We start from the raw sequence: 12546 nt of genomic DNA, 5'->3' as shown, positions 1-12546 counted from the left end.
GCTGTGTCAAGCCCGCCACGAGAGGTCTTTTCCGTCCAGCAGCAAACGGCTTTCTGCCAGTTCAAAACTCTGTGGCAAGTTCAGATTAAAAAATCTCAGGTTGCCCAGCAGGTTAGTCATGTGACCAGCGGGTGTGACCACATACGTTTGTGTTTTCGGCCATCTTAGCAATCAACCTGGAATGTCCATAGCCTTGCAGGTTACAGCACTTCAGCTGCATGTCCAGGAGCCTTCTAAGTGAGTTGAGGGTTTTTGCCTCCACCACCGATCCAGGCAGTGAATTGCAGACACCCACCAAACCTCTGGGTGAAAAAGTTTTTCCTCATGTCCCCTTTAACCCTTCTACCAATTACCTTAAATCTGTGCCAGGATGGCAGCAGTCTGAGCTTCCATTGTAGCATTCAAGACGTTGGGTGATGTTGCTTGGGCTGCAATGGAAGGTGTGATGGTGACCGTCGAACACTGCCTTGTTGGTGGCTCCACAAATGTGCGAATGGTGTTGGCCACCGCTTCTTGCTGGAAAGGATGTGTTCCTCATTCTGCACAACCCCCTCTGCTAAGTTGGTGCCAGACTCCTCTCTGCTCATGGACATTGTCCACAGGGTTTCTGGAATTTCCCACTGTACCAAGCATTTCAGTGTGCATACCTGTCAGCCGCCTTCTGTGGGCTGTCCCATCAGAGAGCTCATCTGAGTTCTCTGTAGCAGAACTCATCTGTGACCGCACCCTCCAGCGAACGAATACCTGTACAATCCTTGCCCCTGCCCTGACTTTAGGCCACTCATGCCAGTGTCTCACCATATGCAGCTCTATGCTACCCTCTAAATTAAGCACAATGTTTGTTTCTGAGCTGTTGGCTGAGTGAAATTGAGAGATGGTGCATCTTCTTCATCGCTAACTTCTTGTTCCTCCATTGCCTGCCCAGGTTGCACTTCTTGGGTATCTGAAAGGAGAAAGGCTGAAGGATAAGATTGTGGTGCGAAGAGAGGGAAAAGTAAGAGGAGCATGCTTACACCAGGAGATGGGATGTGAGAAGGAGGAATATGTTTGAGAATATTGTCATCTTCATTGGTTTCAGCCCCACCGCTGGTCACTGTCTCCACAATGGGTGCCTCAATAATGGCCAGCACTATCTCCTCAATGGGGGTTAGGACATGCAGCCTCACTTGTCTTCCTCTGGTTGTGTACCACCTTGTTCTCAAAAGAGAGGCAATATGTCAGTGAATGCTGTCGGGTAATATGGCTATCATTGTTGAATAGCTGGCAGTGTGTGCAGTTTGTGAGATGTGGTTGGAGACTTGCAGCAGTGCTAAGCATGTGAGAGTGCAGTGAAGCACATGGATGTCAGATATGTTTCCTCATAGATTGTTGGTAGGTGAATGATGAGACTGTGGTGATTTGAGCATTGTCTGAAGCTAGTGGTTCAATTGGTTGCCTGTGTCATTTGAAGTTGCATTCACTAACCTTGACCAGTTGTGTGTGGTCATTGAACTTCTTGCGCCACTGCATCCAGGTTTTAGGGGCTTGACCTCCGCAGCCATCTCTTCCCATGACCTTCGGAAAGTCTCTAATCCACTTCTTTGCCTTTTCTCCATATCCCTTAGTACACTTCATAAACTATCTAGCTCTCTTTTAGACACTTCAATTTATTCTGCAGCTCAAATGTATTTTTATAAAACTGTATTTTAATGTAGGAGTCAAGTCTTTTGGATGAAACATTCTCTCCCATAAATAAACTGTTCAACTGACTGGAAAAAGATTTGTCCATAAACACTTTGTTCCGAAAGGGCTGAGGGTTGCCAATGTTCTCTGGCATATGCTGACAGCATTTTTTCTGAAATGGTGCCTGTTTCCTCATAACATTTAAATTGCCAATCATGAATATAAAGTGCTGCATACTGTTGATGCAGACATAATCACGACCATGTTTATACTTTGGGTAAATAACGCCCATGAAATAGCATTGTGACCAGAATTATTTTCACACCATCTCTGACAAATGGCCAAAGCGGCTGGCTACCGTCTAAAAATTAGCAACAGGGCAAAACCTTTAAATGCACATTTCTGTCTCAGCTGAGTCATAAAGTTAAGTGGTTATAGCTCTTTGGTATGCAAAGATTATTTTTAAGCAGACAAATCACACAAAATCAGCCTTTGGCTAATGTACAACGCTAAAATTTTACTGGTTCAGTTCCTCAAAAACATGCATTTGAATTTAGGTAGTTTAGTGGATGAATTTTTCTTTAAAGTTTCACCTCTTTTTCAGTTAAGTGGTGGAATTAAAGCCTCATTTCAACTGTGATTCAGTGCTATAGAATTCTGTTTGCACAGATGCCCAAAAATTGTTTTTTTTTATTAGCAAATTTTAAAGTAATAGCTCTTCACTTTTGGAATGAGGTACGAAATTGCATATTTAACCTCACCTTGTTGGATTCCTCTCGTCTCTCCCTCAAAATCCGCATTGTCCACAGACTGCTCCCCTCATCCTGCAGAGCAAAGATAATGCCCAGCTTCTTTTCTCAAATATCAACTATTTTCTAATTTCGTCCGACTCTTGCCTCTTGTTCTCTCTCTGCCCTCCACTACTGGTAACCATGCCTGCGGGTGCCTAGGCCTACGTTCTGTAATTTCCTACCTAAATCTCTGCTTCTTCACCTTCCTCTCCTCTATCAAGACCTTACTTAAAACCCGTCCTTTTAACCAAGATTTGAGTTCTCCCTTTGGTTCATCGTCCATTTTTTGATTATGCCACTGTGAAGCTTTTTAGAACATTTTTCTACATTGAAGGTGCTACATAAATGCAGTTTGTTCTTCACTAAAAGTACCTCCAATGTTTGTCTTACAGGTAGATCAGCAACAAAAATATTGTAAGGGATTTATAAACCTAATACTTAATCATAATGTTGTAAAATATGTAAATTTTCTCAAGAAAGTCTTTGATACTGAATCACTGCGAAGATTTGTAGATCATCTTTGGTTATAAATTTCTGTACACATTTATCCCATTGGGTAGTCTCTAGAATTTGTATGCAGAAATTTGTTCATTGTCCCAGTTTTCCTCCTTGGGTAGCTGGTAGTATTTGTATATCTGACATTGGTGTTATAGGTTTACTGATATGAGTGCCTCATACAGAGCCATAAGACAACTTATTTTAGTGTATAAATCACATTCCAGATTCAGCAATCATAGATTTCTGCATGAAGGGTGAGCATTGCACTGGATTTTACAAGAATTTCTGATTTTCCCCAACCCCATACAATGCACAGTCTGCATAATCTTGTACATTTTCACATGAACTCTTTCCTTGCCACACCCAGTCCCCTCCATATCCTCCTTGATAAGTTGTTTGACTATACAGCAAAGATGGACAGACTTGCATTTATATAGCACTTTTCAGGACCATCAAATGTCTCAAAAGTGCTTTACAGCCAATGAAGTACTTTTGAAGTGTAGTCACTGTTATATTGTAAGAAACGCAGCAGCCAATTTTCACACAGCACACTCCCAGAAACAGCAATATAATAATAACCAGATCATCTGTAACAAGTCATTGATACTCTGATGTTTGATTTCTGTTTCTGTTCCTTTTACCTGCCAATTTTTATTTTTTGTAATTTTGTTTATTTTTCTTCCTTTTCCCAAAAGTAAGAATATTGCCTATGGTGTTCATTCACCATCTTTTAACCCAACAATCTGCTGTTTTGTTGGTATCTCAACATTTTTTATACAGAAATAATGAAGATATGCAGATTTTCAACATCTTGAGTTTTCAAATGTATATGCACATACAAGCTTTCATCATTCCCTTAGATTGCCTTATACATTTCACGATTGTAGACAATCTTTGACAACATGCTTGTGCTAATATAATGACAAATTTATTAAATGTTACAACATGCCGGCTGACAACTCTTGCATGTTTTCCCACAGAAATGAGAGCTCTTTCAGAACTTCTAGGTCCATATGGAATGAAGTTTCTAAGTGAAAGCCTGATGTGGCACATTTCCTCACAGGTGGCAGAACTCAAGGTAAGATTGAGGTTTCATTGCAGCAATGTCTGCATGCTAGTGCAGAGAATAAAATAAAATACACTATTATAAAATGACACTGACCGTGAAGTTTTAAATGTGATACATTTTTTTGGTGTGATTGGAACGTGCAGCTGGATTTGAAAAGGTTGATATAAGTATCTTATCTAAATGTTTGTAAAACAGACATGAACAGTTGTAAAAACTTCAGTTATTAACTGGCAACTTAGCTGTAGTAAATAAAAGTTTTCTTCGGTAGCCATTTGCCAATTATTGGCATTGATCTCATGAGTTTCCAGAGAAGCTCCCACAAATATCCTCAACAGCACATTTGAAATGATTTTCTGATGGTGTCACGTTAGTGATTGCAAGCTTTTCAATGGGCGGCACAGTGGCGCAGTGGTTAGCACCGCAGCCTCATAGCTCCAGCGACCCGGGTTCAATTCCGGGTACTGCCTGTGTGGAGTTTGCAAGTTCTCCCTGTGTCTGCGTGGGTTTCCTCCGGGTGCTCTGGTTTCCTCCCACATGCCAAAGACTTGCAGGTTGATAGGTAAATTGGCCAATAGAAATTGCCCCTAGTATAGGTAGGTGGTAGGGAAATATATAGGGATAGGTGGGGATGCGATAGGAATATGGGATTAGTGTAGGATTAGTGTAAACGGGTGGTTGATGGTCGGCACAGACTCGGTGGGCCGAAGGGCCTGTTTCAGTGCTGTATCTCTAAACTAAACTAAATGTTATGTTTCAGATATCTGCCCTAGTCTCTTATGCTTACAGAATTAAGATCCATTGCCTGGTCACATGGCAGCTGTTGTAGCCTGCCATCTGCTGTTGGCTTGAGATTTGTTTCGACCCATTTGAACCAATGATTTTGTGTGATTAATTCCTAACTTGTAGTGCTGTTACTTTTACTTGTTCTGGCCCTCAGGATTATTGAGAGCATAATGTTGTGGTATTACTTCCTTACTTAGTTTTTCATGCAGTAGAGCAGAGTTGTGATCAAATCTGAAGTTTGCGTTTGCAGTCCCATCTTTTTCAGTTGAAGGAAAGTATCATTTTTGATCCAAGAACCTTTACATTCTGTGCCCAAAGACATCTGCCAATCTAGGCAGATAACTTAGTAACCAAATACTGGATAAATCCATTACCAATGGATCAGATCAAAGATCTGCAATCTTGCTGCTTTCAGTCATGAATGATGGTGAACATTAACTCAGTAGAGGAGGCAGCTCAATCCCCATCCTCAACTACGTAGAGTCCAGCATGTGTGTGAAAAAGACAATGCTAACATATTTGCAAACATCTTCAACCAGGAGTGCTGAGTGCATGATCTTCGGCCCTTCCTGAGGTCCCTACCATAACAAATCAATTTTTATTCACTCCACATGAGTTTTAGAAACAGCTGAGTGCACTGGACACTGCAATGGCTGAGGGCTTTAGTATTCTGGCTGTAGTGCTGAGGACCTGTGCTCCAGAACTGGTTAAACTGTTCGTGTACAGTTATAATATTGGCATATACCTGACCGTGTAGAAAATTGCTCAGGTATGACCTGTCCCAAAAAGCAAGACAAATCCAGCCCAGCCAATAACAACCGCGTTAACTTCCTAATTATCAACAGCGAGATTGTAGGAGTCGTCAACGGTGCTATCAAGCAGCACTTATTCACAAGCTCACTAATTCTAAGTTTGAGTTCTACTAGGGCCACTCAACTGTAGATCTCATTACAGCTTGATCCAAACATGGACAAAAGAGCTGAATTCCAGAGGTGAGGTGAGAGTAACTGTCCTTCACATCAAGGCCGCATTTGGCATATAGGAGCCCTAGTAAAATTGAAGTCAGTGAAGAGGAGGAGGAAAACCTCCAGTAGCTGGAGTCCTACCTGGCACAAAGGAAAATGATTGTGATTGTTGTTATTCACAGCCTGGTTTATGCCTCTCAAAAATGGGCTTTAGACAAAGAGGAAATACTGGGCCTGGGTCCACTTATCGTGCCCTTCACATGTCACGATTAGTTGGAGCATCTCTGTCCAGTCATCTGACACCACCACCTTCTCCCTGTTGGTGCACACGTCAGGACAATAACGCTGTTGGTGGTGCACAAAGAACAAAAAGTGATCTAGTCAGTTTGCCTCAGTAACTTGTCTGAAGTTTAGTTGGAAAATGCAATCAGAAAAATTGAGAGGGTTGGTGAAGAGAGTGCAGTAGATGTATGTATGAACTTTCAAAGGGCATTTGATAAAGTACCTCATAACTGACTTATCTGGAAAATAGAAACGCATGGTATTAAAGGGATGGTAGTAACTTAGGTACAAAGTTGGCTAAGGGGTGGGAGGCAGGCAATAGTGGTGAATGGATGTTTTTCTGACTAGAGAGAAGTATGCAGTGGGGGTACCCCAGGGATCAGAATTAGGGCCATTGCTTGCTAAATACAAATGACCTGGACTTGGATATTGGGAATATAATTTTGAAATTTGCAGACATTACAAAACTTGGCAACTTAGTAAATAACTAGCAAACTTCAGGAGGACAGACAGGCTAGTGAAATGGGAATATACATGGCAGATGCCATTTAATGCAGATAAATGTGAAGTGATGTGCTTTGGGCGCAACAACACAGAAAGGCAGCAAATTTTAAATGCTATTATTTTGAGGGAGTGCAAGAGCAGAGGGACCGAGGGTACATATTCACAAATCCTTGATGGTGGCAGGACATGTTAATAACGCGGTTAAGAAAATGTCTGGGACATTTGGCTTTATAAGTAGGGGCATTGAATACAAAAACAAGAAATCCTGCAAAATCTTTACAATTCTGGGCACTGCACTAGGCAAGGCCCTGGAGAGGGTGCAGAGGAGATTTGCTAGAATGATACCAGGGGTGTGGGACTGCAGTTATGTGGAGAGATGGGAGAAGTTGGAATTGTTCTCTTGAGGGCAGAGTAGGTTAAGGGGAGACCAAATAGAAGTTTGAAAATTATGAGGGCTTTTGGTAGAGCAAGTAGGGAGAAGCTATTTACTCTGGTAAATGGTCAGTAACTAGAGGTCATAGATTTAAAGTAATTGGCAAATTACTGGAGGAGAAATGACCGTTTCTTCACACACATGGTATTGAGATGTGGAACACGCTACCTAAAAGGGGGCTAGAATCTGATTCCATAGGAACTTTCAAAAGGCAATTGGACATGTACTGCGAGAACTAATTTGCAGGGTCATGGGAAGAAGGTGGGTTGTAGGACTAAAAGAGCTGGCATAGGCTTGATGGACTGAATCCCTTTGGTGCTGTATGATTCTTTGATTCTATTGATCAGAATATTTAAAGTAAAATGTTTAGTTAAGAGTTAGTTTCTTTCTAATCAGGAGTCTTCCTGTGATTGTATAATAACCTTTCCATAGTCCAGTAGGTACTGCATGGCAGAAACTGCTGCTTAACCTCAGTTGTCATCACTGTGGCTCTTTTGTTTCTGTACATTTAATTTGTCACCCTGTGTTTCAACTTTAATACTCTTGTTGCTGAGAGATGTAAAAGCTTGGCCACAGCGTAATTTAAAAAAAAAAATCATTCTCTTTACAGCAATTCAACAACTTGTTTTTCAGATTGTCCCACTCTGGAGGGTAAGCCCCATAAGAGATTTTCTAGAGCAAGAGTCAGCTAGCGCCAGACAAATCGGGTTGGGGGACAGTGTGTGTGAGGGGAGTTTGCTGTCTGCTCAAAAGATTGTTTGGCAACTGTACTAATAGTATGCAGTTTTGCATTCTTTCAATTCCTTTTCTTTTAAAATAAAAAGTTCAATTTCTCAGACGTTCATCGATTAGAGCAACATCCTATTATATGCTCTTTGTTCTTGCTGCTCTGCAGTAAAAATTTATATATACTTTAAGAATTCTTCCACGTCGGCAACTGTGCATCTTAATAACCTTCTCAGTGAGTCATTGCACTGGGTAGTGTGGTACTGAACCACGGACCAAGAACGCCTTTTGTTCAGTTCCCAGACTGTGAGTTTACCAATATTAATCAGGGGATCTACGGAACAGTGCAGTTAGCCTCATTATCCATGGACTAGGGAAAAACAGATTGACAAGAAATCATGCTGAATTTTTACAGTTCTGGTAATCACGTTAGACAAGGCCCTGGAGAGGGCGCAGAGGAGATTTGCCAGAAGGATGAGGAACTTCAGTTATGTGGAGAAGTTGGGATTGTTCTCTTGAGGACAGAGAAGATTGAGGGAAGACCTAATAGAGGTATCAAAAATTATGAGGGCTTTTGTTGGAGCAAGTAGGGAGAAGCTATTTGCTCTGATCAGTGGTCAATAACTAGAGGTCATAGATTTAAAGTAATTGGCAAAGTTACTGGAGGAGAAATGAGCATTTCTTCACACACAGGGTATTAAGATGTGGAACACACTACCTAAAAGGGGGCTAGAATCTGATTCCATAAGATCTTTCAAAAGGCAATTGGACATGTACTGCGAGAACTAATTTGCAAGGACATGGGAAAAAGTTGGAGTGTGGGCCTAAAAGAGCTGACTTAGGCTTGATGGACCAAATACCTTTGGTGCTGTAAGATTCTTTGATTCTGTTGATCAGAATATTTAAGATAAAATATTTAGTTATTAAGAGTTTGTTTCTTTCTAATGCAGGAATCTTCCTTTGATGAGTGCATAGTTCCCACTGCTGATTGTTATCCCATGACCCCTATTAAAAGTGTGTATGTTTAGATTTCAGGCAAAAGTCAGATCAATTTCCCTCATGGTGTAATAGCTCACTAACATTCATGACTAGGAAAGAACAATTATGGTCAAATGAAATAAGTGGAGGAGGAAATAACTGTCACACGTGTATAACCCTTTTTGTGAATAATTACTACAGGTTTAAAAATCAGGTAATTGTATGATAAACATATATATCTGTTCCTGGTTGTTGTGTGTGGTTATGCTTCCAGATCCATTTCTTTTGTAGGATTTGCCACAAATAAAGAAGAATTATTTAGAGAATCAGAGATTTACTGGAAGTGTAGACATTTTCATGTGAGGGACATACTTACCAAAACTTCCTTTTTCCCTTTTTGTACATAGCTTAGTTCTTGAGTTATAGTCCATAATATAAATTGCAACTTTTTTTTGTGTCAATGTAGTTGTAACGTCCAGTAATCAAATTGGATAAGTCTGTACTTTCCCAGCCTGTAGTAGTAATTTGCATCCAGCAAAAATCCAGCAAAAGTAAGCAAAAGCTTACTTTTCTTAATAGTGTAATGGCTTGATCATTAAAAACAGCCAGTGTCACAAGAAATATGTAGAAAATTAGCATTATTCTGCTTAAAACTAACAGTGCAAAGTAGTAGAGATTTTGTTTTTATAGACTGAACTTGAGGAGTAAGAATTCCATTAAATTTCAAAATAGCCAGCAGTTGTGCATTCAGTCCTGACATTAACTAGCACACTTTAATGTCCTGAGGTTTAGAGCAGAATTTTTTTCCTGTAGTGCATTTGTACTTAATAAGACAACTGACAAAACTTGTTAATAATTTTAGCCAGATCAAGGAGAGGCACTAAGTAGAAATCAGACTTGGATAAAAACCTCAGGATGTTGCTGTAAGGCATTCCGCATGATTGTGATGTGATATTTATAGTCTTTAGAAAAGATAACCTTTTTATTTTTCTTCCCCATATATGTTTTTGATTCTACTTTTAGTGTGTTGATTCTTCCCAAACAGAGAGCCCCATTCCACTGTTAAACTAGTTAATTCATGACAATAACCACACAGCTTGCCAACATGGCAGACATTCCAGAGTTTTCAGACCATATTATTTCTCGTTGTCATAGAAACGTGGTTGGCATGAAAACTTGTATCATTGTACTCCTTCTGTCCTGCACTCATGACCATTTGTGATATTTCTTCCAAGATTTTTTAAAATAAGAATATAAAATGAGAATAACTAATTTATTTCACCTTCTTTTCAAAATGCTCACCCCTCTTAGTGAACTTATCTTACTAAAATGGCAAGTTCTGTTTCATAAATTAAAAGGTAGACTTGTACCACTCTGTAACCATTTGCTGGAAGGTATGGGTGACTGACTTGGAGTGGTTTGCCTCATTTTTCCACTGAGATGAAATCTGGCTTCTGCTTTGTACCTTCTTGTGACTTGGCTGAGGTTATAAGCGAGTTTTGCCAGTAGTCTTACGGTGCATATTAGGAACAGTATGCTATATGACACACTTGTACTTGCACCATACCTTTTATGTTCTGTGATGCTGTAAGCCATTGCTTTAGATTGGTGTCATCAGTGTGACTGACTTGCAACCACCAGTACTTTAGCCTACTTTTTTAAATGCTCAAAATGCTGTGCAGAGACTCAACTGAAGATTTGAAAGGACACAGTCTATACTTTCACTGTTGTTGTTAGAGTTCAAGTGGACAATATCATGCTCACAATTGATTTGTTGAAATCGGTCACATTCCTCATAAACTCAAGAAATCCTATTCTCATTTTTTTGAATAAACAACCAAGACACGCACTCTGTAATTTGTGATGAATGTGACCTAAATTTTGTTCCGGAATGCCGGAGCCATGGTAAATACCATAAGGTTGAATAAGTTTTGGAACGATAAAGTATTCCCTGATTTTATAGAAGAAAATATCCATCATAGTTTAAATTTGATAAACATTTTTGACAATTTTCTTAGCAATGTGGAAACCCTTGAGTTGGGTCTCTCTTACTGTTAGGCTGCTCCAGTGACATCCCCAATAAGGAGTGCACTACAACAGCTCCATTGTAAACAGTAGGGATATGACCTCAAACTAGTCGAAGAGCTGCCCAGCACTGGGAAACTCAGTCCCAGTTGGGAATGTCCCTTTTGGAACTGCTAGGGAATATGTAGGGATGTTCCTTGTTGTAGAGCAGCTGGTTGCCAGAACAGCCTAGCCGTGAGGGAGGCCTGACTTGAGATTCTTCATGTTGGTAAAGAAGCAAAAATTAACTGAAGATAATTCCTTCTCTAAAGTAATGGAGTATTTTGAACAATAAGTCTTCTCCCTCTCCTTCTGCCAGAATTTTCTTCTCTTTAAGCTTTTCCATCTTGGGAGAGATTGTTTCCTCGAAGACTTGATTAAAAGTACAGTGTAATGTGCTGTGACTTCTGTAAGTGAGATTGTTGGCTGCTGAAAATTATAATTGTGATATATAATTCTGCATACAGCTCACACCACCTTTTTGTTCTCCACTCCCTTCCCAAAAAAAGTTAAATACAAATAGACACCTTGCGTGTAATTTAAAATATATTTCTAAAATGAATGTATTTTATGTTTTTCTTAAACTACCGTAAGTGGAATGTGTCGCATTCCCAAGTATTCTAGTCTAAAATATAAATCAAAGTGAAATTCAAAATTTTGTGTACAATTTAAATGAGCAGAAATCTGACTGTTAAAGGCTTTGCTGCCATTAATATATTAACACAATTGGTGTATAACATTGACCTTATTTTTTCTATTCTACATTAATAGCATAATTGCAAATTACTGCATCCTGTATTTATAAAATGATTAGAATATATAGAAACATTAACTTTATTTGAAAATAGCCTGCCAAAGAAACTGTTTTAAATAGGCATAAGAAATGTGATCCCCAAGGGCTATGGAGAACATTCTTCTGTTTCTGAAATCAAATTATTTTTCATTTGCGGTCAACCTCGGGAGTTTATTATTGTGAAAACAGTATTGGCAGTTGGTAACCTTTACATACAAAAGGCCATTTAACCTTTTGCCTTCATATGAAACTAATTTATTTCTTTGTGGAGAAGGGGGTTGGAAGGAAGAGAGGAATGTGTGATTTGGACAAAATCTTCTAAAGTGAGCAGGAGTTGATGTCAACTCCTGAGCTTTATTTTTTCCATTTTAGCATTCTCTATATTCGAACATAAAATTACTGTTAATTTATATGACTGTTTCTGCCAAATAACAAAGATATTTTGCAAAATGCAAAAATTGCTGTTTTATAATGTTTTTCGGTAATGTAGCATGGACTTCTCATCTAACCCAGTAGCTAAAGGGAAGGAAAGTCTTGGAACTTCATTTTTTTTTCAAAGTATGTATTCTTTATTGTTCAATGAGAAAAACATTTATTAAAATGGATTTCTTTTAAGGTCTATGTTTTATTCCCATTGAAACCTAACCGTTTGGGTCTCTTCGGCACTAAATTGGTGTCAGTTAGCGAGTTTCCCCACATGTCCTGGAGTAGTTTCATGGCCTGCATTTGGGGCTTTGACTTAAGACCTGTCGAGAGTTAATCAAGAGCCACTCAACTCAAAAAATGTGCTGCAGGTAGGCAGCAATATTTTTCTGGGTTGTGGTGGTAGCAAATTGTCTCCCAGGGCAATCTACATTTATGACTACTATAGCAACTGGTAGAGCTGAGGCATAGGACTGGGAGACCCAAACTGACAGTTGCATAACATTTAATTTGTTGTTTAAAATTACTTTTTATACAAATGTTACCAGTATACAAGGAATAAGTAGTCTGCTACC

General features: G+C 39.5%; 1 protein-coding gene across 2 annotated transcripts in view; it reads left to right on the top strand.

The window, feature by feature from the left end:
• Positions 1-12546, top strand: part of nckap1 (NCK-associated protein 1) — a 272818-nt gene that overhangs the window by 195415 nt on the left and 64857 nt on the right. For both annotated transcript variants that reach the window (XM_068035570.1, XM_068035569.1), the window contains exon 23: positions 3932-4029. In XM_068035570.1, coding sequence (XP_067891671.1) covers positions 3932-4029 — 98 coding nt within the window. The remainder of the gene's footprint in view (positions 1-3931; positions 4030-12546) is intronic.

This window comes from Heterodontus francisci, chromosome 7, assembly GCF_036365525.1.
Source record: "Heterodontus francisci isolate sHetFra1 chromosome 7, sHetFra1.hap1, whole genome shotgun sequence".
NCBI classification, from domain to species: Eukaryota; Metazoa; Chordata; class Chondrichthyes; order Heterodontiformes; family Heterodontidae; genus Heterodontus; species Heterodontus francisci.
Note: the sequence above shows the minus strand (reverse complement) of the source record. Positions and strands in the feature narration are given on the sequence as shown.